Here is an 18941-nt window from a genome sequence, read left to right as displayed (position 1 = left end):
TTCTGCGTGCGAGCACACGGGGACAGCGGCGCTTTAAAAAATTTTTTTTTTATTGTTAATTATATTTTCTTTTTTTTATTTTGACACTTTAAAAAAAAAAAAAAATGTGATCACTTTTATTCCTATTACAAGGAATGTAAACATCCTTTGTAATAGGAATATGACATGACAGGTCCTCTTAATAGTGAGATATGGGGTCAATAAGACCCCACATCTCACCTCTAGGCTGGGAAGCCTGAAATAAAAAAAAAAAAAGATCACCGCTTCCCAGCCGAAGCGGCGCCGTTTTTTGAATGGAGAGGCCAGGCGTGATGTCATAACATTGCGCCCGGTCTCCGACGATCATAGAGACTCCGGCGACCATCTGGTCCGCCGGAAATCTCTATGATCTACATCCGGCGGATCCGCTCTCCGCCTCACCGATCGTAACGGTGAGTCGGAACAAGCACCGCAGGGAGGGGGGGGGGACATCCCCTCTCGCCTCCCGTAAGAACGATCAAGCGGCGGAACGGCCGATATGATCGTTCCTATGGTGTAGAGATTCGCCGGCTGAAACCGGCAATATCTGAATGATGTCTGTAACTACAGGCATTATTCAGATATACCTGCTCAAAGTCCACGACATCATATGACTTGGGTGGGCGGGAAGTGGTTAAAAAAGAAAAACTAAAATATCACATGGTCCTAAGTATTCAGACCCTTTGCTCAGTATTTTTAGTAGAAGCATCCTTTTGATCTAATACAGCCATGAGTCTTTTTGGGATAGATGCAACAAGTTTTTCACACCTGGATTTGGGGATCCTCTGCCATTCCTTCTTGCAGATCCTCTCCAGTTCTGTCAGATTGGATGGTAAACGTTGGTGGACAGCCATTTTTAGGTCTTTCCAGAGATGCTCAATTGAGTTTAAGTCAGGGCTCTGGCTGGGCCATTCAAGAACAGTCACTGAGTTGTTGTGAATCCACTCCTTCATTATTTTAGCTGTGTGCTTAGGGTCATTGTCTTGTTGTTAGGTAAACCTTTGGCCCAGTCTGAGGTCCTGAGCACTCTGGAGAAGGTTTTCGTCCAGGATATCCCTGTACTTGGCCGCATTCATCTTTCCCTCGATTGCAACCTGTCGTCCTGTCCCTGCAGCTGAAAAACACCCCCACTGCATGATGCTGCCACCACCATGCTTCACTGTTGGGACTGTATTGGACAGGTGATGAGCAGTGCCTTGTTTTCTCTACACATACTGCTTAGAATTAAGGCCAAAAAGTTCTTTCTTTCTCGAACATCACGGGACACAGAGCCACAGTAATTACTGATGGGTTTATATAGGTATCACTGGTGATTGGACACTGGCACACCCTATCAGGAAGTTCAACCCCCTATATAATCCCTCCCCCTTGCAGGGATACCTCAGTTTTTACGCCAGTGTCTTAGGTGATGGACGTGTAAAGATGTCCTGTGCTGAGCTCCAAAGGGAATATCCTGATATCCTATACTCGGGCAAGCCAGGCGAACCGGATCCATTCAAAGTGTCTTTTCATGGCCGAATTGAATGGTACCCGGGCCTCGTGTCCGAAGAAACGAGGTTTTACCCGTAATGCTTCTCTTTTTAGAGAGCTGGACCCCGCAGATCAGAAAATGGCTTTAAACTTCCTAATTTCTGGCGAGGTGCTTTACGGTCCCAGAACTGTTGGATCCCCCTACTGATGGGGGCCCCAGTCTCTGACGGTTTTTTCAAACGGAGCCCACCGTGAGAGGTGAAGATTGGGTCTGTGTAAACAGCACCCTGCGGCTGGATAAGGTAAGAGGAGATTCCACAGAATTTTTGAGTTCTAGTGGCTTTTCTCCTTTAAGGTAAATGCATGCTATGCCTATTTTGACCACCGGGGGCTGCCAAGAGCACAAACCTGCACATGCTGACTCTGTCTCAGGTGTTGTAATCGCTGTTTATGTCCCAGCGTATCAAGCAGGCTGCAAACAGGTAAGGTGGAAAGGGGGATTTCTCAGGTTTGAATGTTCCCCCCCAGGCTAGAGAGGGGCCACAGGGGTCTAGAAAGTGGTTATACCACCCGGGCTCTGCGGCCTAATGGCCACCATCTCTCAAGATAGCCGTTCAGGCAGATCTTGTTACCAGCCTCCCTCCCTCCCCCCCCCCCCCCATCCCCAGCCTTTCTCCGGAAGCATGACAGGAGAGTCGGCAGCGCGGGAAGCGCTCGTTTTTTTCAAAACTCGAGGGGGGGGGGGCGGTAGAGGAGGGGGCGGGACGTCAGCACAGGTGCTTAGACTCCCACTCAGGCCAGCTGCAGGCTATTAGAGGCACTCTGTACAGGTGCACACAGCCTTCTGAGAGACACAGAGCTGACGGTCGCATGTAAGGTGGGACACAGGCATTCTCCTAGGCAGCATTTACTGAAGTAACACCAGACTGAGCATTGGGTAGCAAGGCTTTTAGCCAGACTACATCGCTCAGCGGGTAGTGTTCATTTGTATACCTCACACCTTGTTGCTTTGCACTATGGGTAGAAGAGGTTCAAGCACCCCAGGAACCAGAGACACTAGGGGATCTCGTTCAGGTTCTGAGGGCCCCCTGTCGGCAGCATCCTCCCCCCCTAAAGATGGGCCAGGGACGGCTAGCCAGGGAGAGCCATCGGGGTCAGGGGCTACACCTGCTTCTGGCACTTCAGCCCCTGTATATATTACACAAGAGGTTTTTTCCTCAACCATTAATGGTCTAGAGGAAAGATTAATGGCCGTGATTACGTCTTCACTCAGTGGAAGAAAACGCACTAGGCTTTCCTCTGTTCCCCAAGACCCTCAGACAGAGGAGCTCTGGGATAAAGGAGATGAATCCCTTTCAGAGGATCGGGATGGGATGGATGATTCCTCTTCGGAGGATTCAGGTGGAGAGGGACCCTCTGCGACTTCCCAAGAGGAGAAAGTCTTAGTGCAGATCCTCACTGGATTGGTCCGCTCCACATTTAAGTTGCCCATACCTGAAACTGCTAAAGAATCCTCTTCTGCTTTGGGGTCACTGAAACCTTTCCAAGCAGCACATGCTTTTCCTGTTCATACTTTACTTGAAAAGCTTATTTATTCTGAGTGGGATCACCCAGACAAACGTTTTTTTCCGCCGAGAAAGTTTTCAACACTTTATCCGATGGAAGAAAAGTTTATTAAAATGTGGGCAATACCGGCTATTGATGCCGCCATTTCCTCCGTAAATAATAGCCTGACTTGTCCTGTAGACAATGCTCAGATGCTCAGGGATCCTGTAGATAAAAGGATGGAATCCCTATTGAAGGATGTTTTCTCCTTAGCAGGATCAGTGGCCCAACCTGCAGTAGCAGCGATTGGAGTCTGTCAATACTTAAGAGACCATGTTAAGCAGGTCATCAAAGTATTACCTGAACAGCAGGCCCAGGGGTTTGCTAACCTTCCAGCGACCTTATGCTTTGTGGTTGACGCCATTAGAGATTCTATCGTGCAAACCTCCCGTCTTTCACCGGGGTTGGTGCATATACGTAGAATCCTATGGTTGAAAAATTGGTCAGCCGAAGCACCATGTAAGAAGCTACTGGCTGGGTTTCCATTTCGTGGTGCAAGGTTGTTTGGAGAGGACTTGGATAACTATATCAAGAGAATCTCTTGTGGGAAAAGCACTCTCTTACCTGTCAAGAAGAAGAGTAAGCGTCCCTCTTTCAAACGGACTCTTTCCCCAGCGCCGGGGGCTTCAGCCTCCAGGCAGTCTCGACGGCCGCCTCCATCGGGGTCCAGAGACAAGAGTCAACCCCAGGGACAAAAGAAGTCCTGGGGAAAGAAGCCTACTAGGCAAAACACTAAGACCTCTGCATGAGGGGGCGCCCCCGCTCACTCGAGTGAGGGGAAGACTGCGACAGTTCTCAGAGCTCTGGCACGAGGACTTCCAGGACAGATGGGTAGTCTCCACGGTAACCTTAGGGTACAAGCTGGAGTTTCAGGAATTCCCTTCTCCTCGGTTCCTCAGATCAAATGTTCCCAGAGACCCAGAGAAGAAGCAGTTGCTCCTCCTAGCGTTAGAGCGACTTTTGTCGCAGGAGGTCATTATGATAGTTCCCGCAAAGGACCAGGGATTGGGCTTCTATTCCAACCTTTTTACGGTCCAAAAGCCAAATGGGGATGTCAGGCCCATTTTGGACTTAAGGGATCTGAACCGATTCCTAAGGATTCAATCTTTCCGCATGGAATCAATTCGAACAGTAGTTCCCACCCTGCAGGGAGGAGAATTTCTGGCATCAATAGACATCAGAGATGCATATCTGCATGTGCCCATTTTTCCTGCTCATCAGAAGTTTCTGCGCTTCGAGGTAGGAGGGCGCCATTTCCAGTTTGTGGCTCTGCCTTTCGGGATAGCCACTGCACCTCGAGTGTTCACAAAGATCTTGGCTCCTCCTCTGGCCAGATTAAGGGCTCAGGGTATAGCTGTCATAGCATACCTAGACGACCTGCTCTTGATAGACCGGTCGGTAGCCTCTTTGAATGGAAACTTGAGGACCACGGTCAGGTATCTAGAACACCTGGGTTGGATCCTCAACTTAGAAAAGTCTTTCCTAAAACCAGTAAGAAGACTGGAGTATTTAGGTCTGATTATAGATACAAGCCAGGAGAAAATATTTCTACCCCAGGCAAAGATCACTGCTTTGAGAGAGCTGATTCTGACAGTAAGGACCAAGAAGGGTCCCTCAGTCCGCCTTTGTATGAGGCTACTAGGGAAGATGGTGTCTTCATTCGAAGCAGTTCCCTATGCTGAGTTTCACTCAAGAATGCTGCAACACAGTATTCTGTCGACCTGGAACAAGAAGGTTCAGGCATTAGACTTTCCGATGCACCTGTCGCATGCGGTGCGTCAGAGCCTCAATTGGTGGCTCATACCCGAAAACCTGCAGAAGGGAAATCCTTTCTACCGGTTACCTGGACGGTGGTAACAACAGATGCCAGTCTGTCAGGTTGGGGAGCAGTTCTGGAACAGGCTGCGGTCCAAGGGGTATGGTCCAAGACAGAGAGGACCTTACCCATCAACATTCTGGAGATCCGGGCGATACATCTAGCTCTAAAAGCCTGGACTATCAGGCTACAGGGTTGTCCGGTCAGGATCCAGTCCGACAATGCCACAGCAGTGGCTTATGTCAATCATCAGGGAGGCACCCGGAGCCGAGCTGCTCAAAAAGAGGTGAACCAGATCTTAGTCTGGGCAGAGATGCATGTGCCATGCATATCGGCAGTTTTCATCCCGGGAATAGAGAATTGGCAGGCGGACTATCTAAGTCGCCAGCAGTTACTTCCAGAGGAATGGTCTCTGCATCCCGACGTCTTTTGGGCCATATGCCAAAGATGGGGGGTTCCAGATGTAGATCTCTTTGCATCCCGATTCAACAAAAAGATAGACAGATTTGTGGCAAGGACAAAAGATCCTCTTGCATGCGGGACGGATGCGTTGGTGATTCCGTGGCATCGGTTCTCACTGATTTACGCATTCCCGCCTATTCTGCTACTACCACGACTCCTTCGCAGGATCAGGCAGGAAAGGAAGTCGGTACTTCTGGTGGCCCCCGCTTGGCCCAGAAGGACTTGGTATGCAGAAATAGTAAGGATAACGGTGGGTTCCCCGTGGACCATACCGGTACGCCCAGACCTGTTATCTCAGGGTCCAGTGTTCCATCCTGCCTTACAAACGCTAAATTTGACGGTTTGGCTATTGAGACCCACGTTCTGAAGAGTCGTGGGCTCTCAGGTCCTGTCATATCTACCTTGATTAATGCAAGGAAGCCAGCTTCCAGGATGATTTATCATAGAGTCTGGAAGGCTTATATAACCTGGTGTGAATCCAGAGGTTGGCATCCCAGGAAATATGTGTTAATAGTAGAATCCTTGATTTTCTACAGATGGGATTAGAGATGAAGCTGGCCTTGAGTACCATCAAGGGCCAGGTTTCTGCTTTATCAGTATTATTTCAGCGGCCACTTGCTTCGCATTCTTTGGTCCGAAACTTTATGCAGGGGGTGATGCGTCTTAATCCTCCGGTTAAAGCGCCCCTAAACCCCTGGGGCTTGAATTTGGTCCTGGCTGTGTTACAGAAACAGCCTTTTGAACCAATAAGTCAGATTCCTTTGGTCTTGTTGACAAGGAAATTAATTTTTCTGGTGGCCATCTCTTCTGCTAGAAGAGTATCAGAATTAGCAGCTCTTTCCTGTAAGGAGCCTTATTTGATTATACACAAGGATAGAGTGGTACTACGCCCTCATCCTAGTTTTTTACCGAAGGTGGTTTCTGATTTTCATTTAAACCAAGACATTGTTCTACCTTCCTTTTTTCCAGATCCCTGTTCTCCGGAAGAGAGATCTCTACATTCGTTGGATGTAGTAAGAGCAGTTAAGGCCTATCTAGGGGCAACTACTCAGATCCGCAAGACGGATGTTTTGTTTGTGCTGCCAGAGGGTCCCAATAGAGGACAGGCAGCGTCAAAAGCTACCATTTCTAAATGGATTTGACAGTTGATCATTCAAGCTTACGGTTTGAAACAGAAGATTCCTCCGTTTCAGATCAGGGCACATTCCACAAGGGCTATTGGTGCTTCTTGGGCAGTGCATCACAGGGCCTCTATGGCTCAAATCTGCAAGGCCGCAACCTGGTCTTCAGTTCATACATTCACCAGATTCTATCAGGTGGATGTGAGAAGGCATGAGGATATCGCCTTTGGGCGTAGTGTGCTGCAGGCAGCGGTATAGGGTCCTCAGGTCTGATTGCACCCTACTTGGTCGTGGTTCCCCCCCCTCAGGTAGCATTGCTCTGGGACATCCCATCAGTAATTACTGTGGCTCTGTGTCCCGTGATGTTCGAGAAAGAAAATAGGATTTTTTAAAACCGCTTACCTGTAAAATCCTTTTCTTTCGAAGGACATCACGGGACACCCACGGGAGGTCCCGCCCCTCTTCTAATACACTATATTGCTTGGCTACAAAACTGAGGTATTCCTGCAAAGGGGAGGGATTATATAGGGGGTTGAACTTCCTGATAGGGTGTGCCAGTGTCCAATCACCAGTGATACCCATATAAACCCATCAGTAATTACTGTGGCTCTGTGTCCCGTGATGTCCTTCGAAAGAAAAGGATTTTACAGGTAAGCTGTTTTAAAAAATCCTATTATTTTGGTCTCATCAGACCAGAGAATCTTATTTCTCACCATCTTGGAGTCCTTCAGGTGTTTTTAGCAAACTCCATGCAGGCTTTCATGTGTCTTGCACTGAGGAGAGGCTTCCATCGGGCCACTCGGCCATAAAGCCCCGACTGGTGGAGGGCTGCAGTGATGGTTGACTTTCTACAACTTTCTCCCATCTCCCGACTGCATCTCTGGAGCTCAGCCACAGTGATCTTTGGGTTCTTCTTTACGTCTCTCACCAAGGCTCTTCTCCCTGAAAGCTCAGTTTGGCCGGACGGCCAGCTCTAGGAAGGGTTCTGGTCGTCCCAAACATCTTTCATTTAAGGATTATGGAGGCCACTGTGCTCTTAGGAACCTTAAGTGCAGCAAAAAATGTTTTGTATCCTTGGCCAGATCTGTGCCTTGCCACAATTCTGTCTCTGAGCTCTTCAGGCAGTTCCTTTGACCTCATGATTCTCATTTGCTCTGACATGCACTGTGAGCTGTAAGGTCTTATGTAGACAGGTGTGTGGCTTTCCTAATCAAGTCCAATCAGTATAATCAAACACAGCTGGACTCAAATGAAGGTGCAGAACCATCTCAAGGATGATCAGAAGGTGGACAGCACCTGAGTTAAATATATGAGTGTCACAGCATTATTTCTGAATATTTAGGACCATGTGATATTTTAGTTTTTCTTTTTTAATAAATCTGCAAAAATGTCAGCAATTCTGTGTTTTTCTGTCAATATGGGGTGCTGTGTGTACATTAATGAGGAAAACAATGAACTTAAATGATTTTAGCAAATGGCTGCAATATAACAAAGAGTGAAAAATTTAAGGGGGTCTGAATACTTTCCGTCCCCACTGTATTTGAGCCCAGACAGACGAGTCTTGAAACAGGAGGCAGTACCCATCGTATATGCAAAGAGACGTGAGCCCAGGAGTGATGAGCCGTAAAAAAGAAGAGAAAAAGAAAAACAAATCACAGTTCTCAGAACAAATAATGGAGGTCCAATAAAGGAACTTTAAATCACTAAACAAACTAAGGGGGGCATTGTGAGTGGCTCGATTGGAAAGGGGGGGGCGTCTCCAGTGCCTGAATGCCAGCTGAGTACCCCGAAGGGAGAGAGAGTCATGTCCAGGGCCCTTGGAAGGTGAGGGGACAGAAGAGGGACTCATCCATGGGTATACTGGAGTTGTCTTGACATTCTCCCAGCAAGATGGCGGACGTTGTTCCATGTGGCGTGGTAGAGACGAGCCGTGACATGCAGCTGGGAATACGGTCAGTGGTGCCCACTGAAGCTGCCCGCACCGATCTTGAAGCCTCCGGAGGAGGGGGGAGGAAGAGATAGCTGTGTGGCGCTATGCTGTCTGCTTCCCACATGGAGGGCTCAGGGAGCTGAGCAAAGTAGGAATGGATCGGGGGACCCAACGGATGAAGCTGTCCTGAGGTTCCCCCCTGTTTCTGCGATCGGTTGGTGCAGTTTCTGCCAATCGATCTGAAGCTGTGTCCCCATGTGGAGCTTAGAAAGAGCACGTCCGTGGAGAGCAGGGAGATCATGTGTCCATTGCGCTCAGCGTCCAGCCACGCCCCCCGCTGTCTCAATCTTAAACATCTCACTGTACCTATTGAAGATATTCCTTCTTTCAAACAAAGTTTAGAATGCTTACAAAGACTCTCTTTACTTTAACAGTACCTGTCTTACAACTAGCTTGCACTGCAATTTCTTTATGTCAAATTGCTGCTAATTGGACTAGGGCAACAAGCAACCAACATGACCATGCTTTCCAGGATCGTTCTTTTTCCAAAAAAAAAAAAAAAAATTTGATTGAGTTTTTTTGAAAAAAAATAAACACATCTGGAGCCCAGGCAGGGGCGAGACCAACAGGTCTCTATTCGCAGAGAGTATCATACATCATAAGAACATAAAAACAAAACAACAAAAATACTAAGCTACTTCCCCAATGTGGAGAGTGGGGTCGGCTCAGAAGTAACTAGGCTCAAACATTGATATCCAAGACACAGAATATCATGACTGGGTAGTAAATCGAGATCTATACTTTAACTTGCATTATGTGATTCACTGCTTGCTGTAGACAAGTCACCAAGCCAGCATTCCCAAACCTTATTAAATTTATTGGGGCAGCCCCTGTTGGCATAAGTAGCTTTGTATAAGGGTAGGCTGGCATTAATCAAACACCTTCAACATGAATGGAAGGAGGGGATGATTTCTTCCAGTTCGTCGTGATAGCTTTACGAGCACAGAACAATAAAAGATTAAAGCGGTTGTAAACCCACATGAAAAAAAAGACTTGCAAAACAAAGGCATAATGAGCTAGTATGCATAGCATACTAGCTCATTATGTAATACTCACCTGAGATCGAAGCCCCCACTGGGGTGCCCATACACAGCACCGGCTGGCGACATTGCTCCCCGGAGTTACTTCTGAGTATCGCGGCTCCGGCGCTGTGATTGGCCGGAGCTACGATGACACCACTCCCGCATATGCCCGTGGGAGCCGTCGGTAACAGCACACTCACTCAAGCAAACGACGTGTACATGCCATTGCTTCAGTACGCATGTGCTGATGACGTCGGCACATGCAGATACAGGGGATATCTCTTAAACCGTGCAGGTTTAGGAGATATCTGGGGTAGCTACAGGTAAGCCTTATTATATGCTTACCTGTAGCAAAAAATGTATTGTAAGGGTTTACAACCACTTTAATGAGTATTCGTCTGGCCACAGTTACTGTCAGCTGCTTCACCAGCCCTAACAAACAGTATCTCGGGTCACATGGGACCGGGTTTTGTGTAACACTCTTAATCACTGTAGGAACCTCTCGCCAGTATTGTTGAATTACCGGACAGCTCCAAAAAATGTGGAAGAACACTGCAGGTTGGTGTGAGCAGCGCCAACATGATGCAGAGTGGGCCTCAGACATCCTGTGCGGTGTATAATATGCTCTGTGCAAAATTTTGTACTGGACCATCCCATCCTATCTCTGGCTGAGAATGAGGGGGGAGAAGGGGAAATCCCAAATCTCCATCCAGTCATCATCCAGTCCCGGAATGTCCCCCAGCCATTACAGGCAAAGGGAGGACAATTCAGGACTAGCAGCCACGAGTAAGTAACCATATAGATGAGAAGTGGGCTTCTCCAGATCTTTCACTCGGAGGGTAGATTCTAGTTCAGAATATGAGAGCAACTGGTTGACCCAGAAATTTACATCTGAAGGCATGGAAAATCTGGAGGTATCTAAAATAGTGGTGATTGGGTAGATTAAATTTAGATTGGAGGTCCTGAAAAGAGGACAACTCAGCATTATTAATAATATGTTCCAATTTTGTATTTGGCCCAGGCCTGTGGGTTTGGGATAGTGTAGAAGTGAGGGAGGTTGGGATTAAGCCACAGAGGGGTATGCAGAGAGATGGTGCCCGACAGAGGTGTCTGTGGGGCTTCACTCATTTTCCATGCTTGTATGGTAGTGTACATGGAAGGGGTGAAGTGATGTGGGGACTTTTTCCCCCTGAACAACAGGCCTTGTAAGGCTTCCATGGATTTAACAATCGCTGCCTCCAACACTACAGCAGAATTAGTGAGATCAGGCTGAAGTCACCAGTTGGGATGCTAGAAAATATATGTAGCAGTTGGGTAGAGCTAGGCCCTGTCCACGTGTCTAGTTATGGTGGTATATTTGTACCTGGGTGGCTTAGATCCCCAGATAATGGACAAGAAGAGTTGTTTAATAGAATTAAAACATTTTTTTGAGAGCCACTGAGGGGAATTTCTAAAAATATACGTGAATTTGGGGTGAACTTTCATTTTGAGGATGTTAATGCGTCCAATTAGTGAGAGTGGCGGAAGATTGTTTCATGCCTTCAGTTTAGTCTTAACCCCAGCTAGCACAGGGTCCAGGTTGAATTTCACAAAGTCCCCACTGTGTCTGGATATCACAATCCCCAGGTAGGTAAAGTGGAAGGGAGGCGGGTGAAGATGACCTAGCCCCTTTGTCCACCGGAAACAGCTGGGACTTGTGCCACTTAACACATAAACCCGTGAAGGTTGAGAAATTCATAATCTTGAGGGCACCCTGCACTGAGGTACCAGCATTATTCAAAAAAAGCAAATAAATCATTAGCATATAGAGCCACTCTCTCTTCCAACCATCCTACCCGAAGGCCGCGAATCTCAGGCGAAATTCTAAGGGCTTCAGCAATGGTTTCCATGGCCAAGGCAAAGAGGGCCGGGGAGAAAGGGCCTCCTTGTCTGGTACCCCCTCTGCAAAGGAAAGGGACAGACAGCAGGCCATTTAGCCTTATGCTTGCCAGGGAGCCCGTAATATAGTGTACGTATCCAATCAATACATTTTAATGGGAGTCCCATCCTCCGCATCACCTCCCATAGATACGCCCACTCCACAGTATCAAATGCCTTTTCCACATCCAATGTGGCTATCGTTCTAGTACCCTGATTTGTGTAAGGGGCATGGATATTAGAGAATAATCTGCGTATGTTAATATCTGTGGACCTACCAGGCATAAAGCCCGTTTGGTCCGGGTCTACAATGGATTTTATGACTTTGTTCAACCTGGTAGCTAGCAGTTTTGTGAGGATCTTCAGATCACAGTTGAGAAGAGCAATCGGTCTTTGAGGCGCACAACTTGGGATCCTTATTAGGTTTAGGTATGAGTATAATATGGGCCTCTTTCATAGAGGGGGGCAGGGAGCCAGCCAGTAAACAGGTTTTATATAACTCAGCCAGTCTTGGAGCAGGTAATTTAATGTAATTTCTATAGAATTCTATAGGCAAGCCGTCAGGGCCCAGAGCCTTACCCACCGGGAAAGACTGTATAGCAAGTATTTCTTCCGTGGTGAAATCTGCAACTAGGAGATTCCTTTCGGAGTCAGAAGACCCGCCCAACGTCAGGGTATCTAAATCAGCGGGCATGGGGTCAAAGGCATCCGGCAAGGAGGAGGGATACAGTCTAGTGTAAAATCTAGTGAATTCAGAATATTCTCTTGAGAGACAACCATCGTACCATCTGTTGTGAGGAGTTTGGATGCAACTGCAAGGGGTCTATCCTGTTGTGTCAGAAGTGCCAACAGTTTACTGTTCTTGTCTCCGAACTCAAAACACTCCTGCCTACAAAATTGTATGCCCAGTCTAGTGACCTCTGAGACATGAAGATGTAATTCTCATCTAAGCGAGGAAAAGTGGTCAAAATTTGTGTCAGTAGGTGAGGCGGAGTATTGTTCTTGTGCCTGGTCAACCTTCAGTTGCAATGAGGAGACGATACCTTTTTGCTCCGCCTTCACAGCAGCCACAGCAGAAATGTACTGCCCCCTGCTATGAGCCTTGAACACGTCCCAAGTCATCTCAGGGGAGGCAGACTCCGCAATGTGTGCCCAGTACTCCTGCAAGGGAGGAGGAATTCTTTAACCGATTCATGGTTAATCCATTGAGGCGGCAGACTCCAAAGGGTGCAGTTACGCGACCTCTGGGTTCTAATGGTCAATTTGAGCGGGTTATGATCCGAAAGGCCAGAGGGAAGATAAAATGCCTCTTTGATCTCACTAAGAAGGGCTGTGTTTGCAAAAGCCAGATCTATACATAAAGAGGTATTGAAGGTGGTAAAAAAACAAGAATGCGTTCTGTCTTGAGGATGCAACCACCTCCATACCTCAGTAAAGTCTGTAGCATGCGCTCCAGTGCCCAGGTAGGAATTAAAATTAGTATGGGGTGTCGGTCTATCCAGTTCACATGATAGGGTGGTGTTAATATCGCCCATAAACAGAATTTGTGCAGGACAATGCGGAGCCATCCTTTCATACAATGAGTATAGGAGTTGCACCTGACTGGGGGCCAGGTAAACATTAACAATGATATATTTCCGGTTGTATATATTTAACACCAGTATTACAAATTTCCCATTGGGGTCCAAATGGAATGGATCATGAATTGTGCACGTTATTTGCTTACTAAGCAAGATAGACACCCCATGGGAGTACATGGAGTAGGTTGCATGAAGCGCTCCCTGCACCCACGGTTTTTTATGAGCCATTACCCTACTCCTCATTAAATGGGTCTCTTGTAGCATTACTATATGGGGATTATGTTGTTTCAAATATTGAAACAGCAACGATCGCTTGGAGTTTAGCCCCCCAACATTTCATGACAAAATGGTCAGAGAACCCATAGTAGTGTTAGCCATCATGGAATGACAGGGGGGAGCAAAACCAGAACGGAGCCAGTATACCAATCAGCAGTGTAATAGTTATAATAATAAACATCATCTGCTTGAGCCATTAGAATGAAACCATCATGAACAGCAGTAAGTAAATATATATTCATAGAAAAACAAAGTACCCACTCTCCAATAAACTTTTGCACCTTTAGAACAAAACATTGTGGCCAAAAACAAGGGCCAAAAAGAAAAAAAAAAAACAGAGGCAGGGTTTGTTCCCAAAACTTGTCAAAAAAAGGTGAAGACTTCAGGTCTCTGGTACCCCGTGAAGCCGTACACACAGGGCTGATGCATGTGAAGCTCAATCCAGGGAAAACTTCAACAGTACCTGGGTCAGTTCCAGATGCAAGGTGGGTGAAGGAAAACTGGGATCAAACTATCATTGTGCTGTGAAGAAAAGGTGCTCCGCTTCTGAAGCACGCGGCTCATAGCAGGATCATGGTCTCCAGAAAGTGCTGCAACAGGCAGAATTGTAATCCAGTAAGGAGGTGTGGGAGAGGGTCAGCGAGAGGGAATAAAAATCAGGTAGTACTAAGTATTACCAAAATAGCGGACTTGTGGGAGAGGGTCAGCGAGAGTCAAGCCAGGAATCTGCGGTGGCAGGGGTTTCAAAGTAGCGTGTGGAGCCGCCATCCACAACCATAAGCTTGCTGGGGTACAGGAGGCTATATTTTAGCCCATTCTCTCAGAGGCATTTGCGGATCATCGTGAAGGAGCGGCAACGCTGCTGCACTTCAGGCGAGTGGTCAGAGTACAGAGAAATCCTGGAGTTTTCAAAGGATAGCTTGGGTGTGTTCCTGGCGGCCACCAGCAACCTGTCCCGGTAATTGAGTAACTTTATCACAAAGGGTCTGGGTGGAGCTCTGGGTATAGATGGCGTAGTGGGGACCCTGTGAGCCCACTCCACTACAAACATAGGTGGGAGATCAACGAGGCTCAGCAGCGTGGCAAGGAACCCTTCAGCGAATTCCACAGGTTTGGCGCCCTCAGCCCTTTCAGGGAGCCCCAACACCCGCAAGTTATTGCGACGGAGCCTGTTCTCCATATCCACAGTCTTGTCATGCAGAGATTGTACCTGTGTCTGCAGGATCTTCAGCTCCCTGGAGTCAGTGTGGACCGTGTCCTCCACCTGGGAGATGCGAGATTCCACCTCAGATAGCCAGGACTGGAATTTAAGTGAAGGGTTAGTGTGTGGGTGTGGCGCTGTCCTAATTCATAGAAATACTTTGTAAATCGTGTGTAGCCAAATCCCATATGTAAAGTCGCATATAAAGTATAGACCAAAATTGCAAATAAAAAATTCAATGAAAATAAAACCAAACATAAAACAGCAAAGTGACCCCCTTTGGAGTGTGTAGGTGTAACGTTGTCCTAGTTTAAAAAATACTTTATAAATCGTGTGTAGCCAAATCCCACATGTAAAGTTGCATGTAAATTATAAACAAAATATGAACAAAATCGCATATAGCAAATTTAACGGCTAGGTTGGCCCCCTTTGAATTGGGGGAGGGGGGGAAAGGGAACAGGGGATGAAATAAAAAAATGACTTTAGCCAAAGCTATTCCATCCGCATAAAAACCCCATATAGTGATTGATTTAAAAGTCTTTGACAAACATAACATTGCTGAATAATTACATAGGTTAAATCGCGACTAGTGCTCAGTACAACTTAAGTGAAAAACTTGACATCTTTGTAAAACAAGGCAGGTATTTGTATTAATCTTGGTGACCAGGTGCTCGTGTCTTGTGATCATGCGGACACTCACCAGCTTCTTTAACCCCTGCGGGGGTAATGCGCAGTCACAGTGTATGCCACTGTGCGGCAATCCACAGGCTGTTTCTGGGTCACGGTGATGTTTTAGGCAGCTTCTTTAACCCCTGCGGGGGTAATGCGCAGTCACAGTGTATGCCACTGTGCGGCAATCCACAGGCTGTTTCTGGGTCACGGTGATGTTTTAGGCAGCTTCTTTAACCCCTGCGGGGGTAATGCGCAGTCACAGTGTATGCCACTGTGCTGCAATCCACAGGCTGTTTCTGGGTCACGGTGACGTTTTAGGCATAATAGAAGAAAGAGGAGATTCCATAGCGTAAAACCATAAAACACTCTTTATTAAACGCAGATGACAGAATGGTACTCACATTTAAGCAGTTTATAATAGGCAACAGAGTGTCATCAAAACAGGAGAGCGTCAGATTTAAGTTGGTGATCCTCTGGGAGATGATGCAAAGGCGTCAAAATAGGCCACGGCCTACGCGTTTCGTCATAGGGACGTCAACTGGAGCGCTCCTCCAGTTTATGGTTTTACGCTATGGAATCTCCTCTTTCTTCTCTTTTATGCCTAAAACGTCACCGTGACCCAGAAACAGCCTGTGGATTGCCGCACAGTGGCATACATTGTGACTGCGCATTACCCCCGCAGGGGTTAAAGAAGCTGCCTAAAACATCACCGTGACCCAGAAACAGCCTGTGGATTGCCGCACAGTGGCTTTATGTGTCGATTTTGGTGGTCAATGTCTCCTTCAGTGAGGTTATAGCTGCCATCAGATCCACCGAGGATGGCTCCGCGTCTCCCATGCTTGCAGGTGCCGTCTGAGTGCTCGCTGTTACACAGGACGAGAAGGAGGGGGCAGAGCATGTGGTCAAGATGGCCGTCGACGGGGAAGAGCGACCCTGGGGCAGCTTAGTCCTGACGTTTTTCCTCTTTCCCAGAGCTATCCAGAGTATCAGGAGTAATGTCACGCCGGAGAGGTACTAATCGGGTACCAAAATATGGGTATGCAAGTGCAGACCGCGATGTCAGGATACTCAAAAGGATAAGTTAGAAGCTGAGCTCAGCTACTGCACGTCTTCCTTGCTTCACATCCAGTCATGCCCTCTCCAGGATCGTTCTTTAACAGAATAATTGCAGCAGCTACCTTCTGCTCTGTTTTATTGTGTGGATGCCCTTGAACATGCCATGAAACAAATCTTCAAAATGGTCCTAATTTCTATTTACATGCGCCAAATCTTGTGGCTAAAAGCCTGGACAGCTGAAGGTGCCTGTAAAAGATGCCTCGCACATATGTCTTTTCAAAGAAAAAGTCTGTGTGGTGAGGCACTGGACCCATTCATAAAATGTTACCGGAGGAAAGATTTTACTGCCACAGTGGAAGATCCCCAAACCCCCCTCCTCATGAGTCTTTACCACTGCAAAACCTAGAGCAACTTCTGTTTATACTTTTTCAAAGTTTTACTGGGTGGATGTTCAGGCCTCTGCCGATGCAAGCTTTGGCCACAAGGTGTTTTAGGCTGTCATCTTGAGTGAGCCTTTCTTTCATGGCCTGTTTGCTATGTTGTTGCCCACCCCTCAGTTTATTGCTTGTTGGTGTCTGCGACTTGCTGTCCTTTTACTGTATGATTAAGATAATAGGAATTTTGACTTACCAGTAAATCCCATATCTTGGAGTACAGTATAGGGAATGGGTCCCTCCCCTCTGCTTCTTATTCCTCGCTACTGGAGTCCAACTGGGTGATTAGGGTTATATGAGGGTGCACGGGGGGGCGTTCCTAGCAAAGCTGTTGTCAGTGAACAATCAACTGAAGGTAACTGCATATAACCCATATTCTGACTTGCTGCCCCATGTCCTGCAGTGTACTCCAAGATATGAGATTTATGGTTAATTCCAAATTCCTATTGGTAACTACTTCAAAAGTATAGTGCCTGTATGCTGGCTTTACCTAACATGTAACCCTAACAATTGACTTCCCTTATTTGCTCCCTTTTGGCATTCTAAGTATATCATTTAAAGTGTTGTGTTATTTCTGTTTGTCAAGTGAAAATAAACACCTGTTTATTTTGCCAGAAATCTTGAGAGCTGATGCCTTACTGCTCTCTCTGCCTGTGCACAGGGAGAGTTCTGTGTTGTTTGCAATCCATCATAAATGAAGTAGGCAAGGATGACATGTGCTTAGGAATTAAGAGCTGTGTTGACATAGATGAACAATTCCAATGGATAATTTTCTATTTACTGTTACCTTCCTAGGCTTATTGTCAGGAATTTCTGGAGCGATGAAACTCGGTTACCAACTGGCACAATGGATCGTATGTTAGCTGTAATTAGCTCTTTATATTCCACTAAAATTGAAAAGCACTTTTTAAGCCTGGCCACCAACCTGCTGCTTGAAATGACCAGCAGAAGTCCAGATTATATCAGGCAAATATTTGAGCATCCCCTGTCAGAATGCAAGTTCCAGGTAAAGTACACAGTAATGTGTCTGAATTTCAGCCATTAAATGAATTCTAGTTACGTTTTAAGTATTTTTTTTAACCATTTTGTTGAAGGATTACACGGTTGATTCCAACTGGCGCTATCGCAGCACTGTTCTGACACCAATGTTTGTGGAAACTCTGGATTCTCAAAGCAGCTACAGGTCTAGAACACAAGGATCCTTGTCAGAGGCAGAGCCAGGGGTTGCCCAACTGCGAGCCACTCAGCAGCACTATCAGTTTACACCCACACAAAATATAGGTATGTGGATTAGTGTGCAAAATAATTAAAAGATGTCATTCTTTAATAGATATTTATGTAATTTTACCTTAAGCACAACATTGTAAATTCAATGTACACCTGGTCTACTTTTGTTAATTTTTTTTAGTTGCCTGTTTTGTAGAAATTAATAGATTTATTTTTTATTTACAGTTGTGGTGGTAGGAGAACCTCTAACTGAAGAAATGTAAAAAAATTAAATTAAATTAAACAAGTAAATATGATATAGCAGAAAAGATGTCAAAATTAAATAATCACGACTTTTTCAAAGGGCGCCCTTTGAAAAAGTCGTGATGACGAATCGCGGCGTTAGGGCGTGATCTTACGGCGACCGGATACTACATCACAACGACGTGCGTTCCAAAGTCCTAGCATACCAACCAGGAAGGAGGAAGTGCCGGATGCAGAGACTTACTGTCCACACCAGATTATACTTACTGTCCACACCCTTCCCTTCCGTGGAAAACATAGGGCAAGTGGATGATAATAGATCTTTACCAAAAGATCTTGAGCTACATAACCACAGTCGGACTGCCACTTCGTTGTGTTATTGGATTTTATTTTAACCTGTGTGTGCAAATACATTTTTAAAAAGGGAATTAGACTATGTGAAGTCTCTCTTATATACATGAGGATTCCGAAGATGAGGCTGAACTTCCCTATTAGGACATCCAGATCTACAATCCATAGGATGCTGGTTTGGGCCTGTTAAACCTCTGGGTTCTGGTGAGTATAAACCCCTTGCGGGTGTGTGGAACATGCGGTGGTGAAGTGTATGGTGAACGGTGCACTCATCAATATACTACCAGTTATACCATCCATATCCATTAGAGACTCTTTATTTCAGTTTTGTAATTTTTAGTTATTGCAAACTAATCTACCAGATTTATAATTGCTGCCTGATAGAAGCGCCGCTTTGATGTTTTAATTTTATCTCTCGAGGTTTTAATTTTGACATCTTTTCTGCTATTTTTATTGATTTTAGTGGCTGCTAAGGAAAAC

General features: G+C 46.3%; 1 protein-coding gene across 2 annotated transcripts in view; it reads left to right on the top strand.

Moving 5' to 3' along the window:
* The window catches only part of PRKDC (protein kinase, DNA-activated, catalytic subunit), a 712087-nt gene that overhangs the window by 399718 nt on the left and 293428 nt on the right, over positions 1-18941 (top strand). For both annotated transcript variants that reach the window (XR_012244521.1, XM_073631567.1), the window contains exons 57-58: positions 17436-17646; positions 17735-17921. Coding sequence is in view for 1 of the 2 variants with exons in the window: in XM_073631567.1 (XP_073487668.1) it covers positions 17436-17646; positions 17735-17921 (398 nt within the window). In the remaining variant the exon portion in view is untranslated. The remainder of the gene's footprint in view (positions 1-17435; positions 17647-17734; positions 17922-18941) is intronic.

This window comes from Aquarana catesbeiana, linkage group LG05 (genome assembly GCF_042186555.1).
Source record: "Aquarana catesbeiana isolate 2022-GZ linkage group LG05, ASM4218655v1, whole genome shotgun sequence".
Taxonomy (NCBI): Eukaryota; Metazoa; Chordata; class Amphibia; order Anura; family Ranidae; genus Aquarana; species Aquarana catesbeiana.
This window is presented reverse-complemented; position numbering and strand designations above follow the sequence as displayed.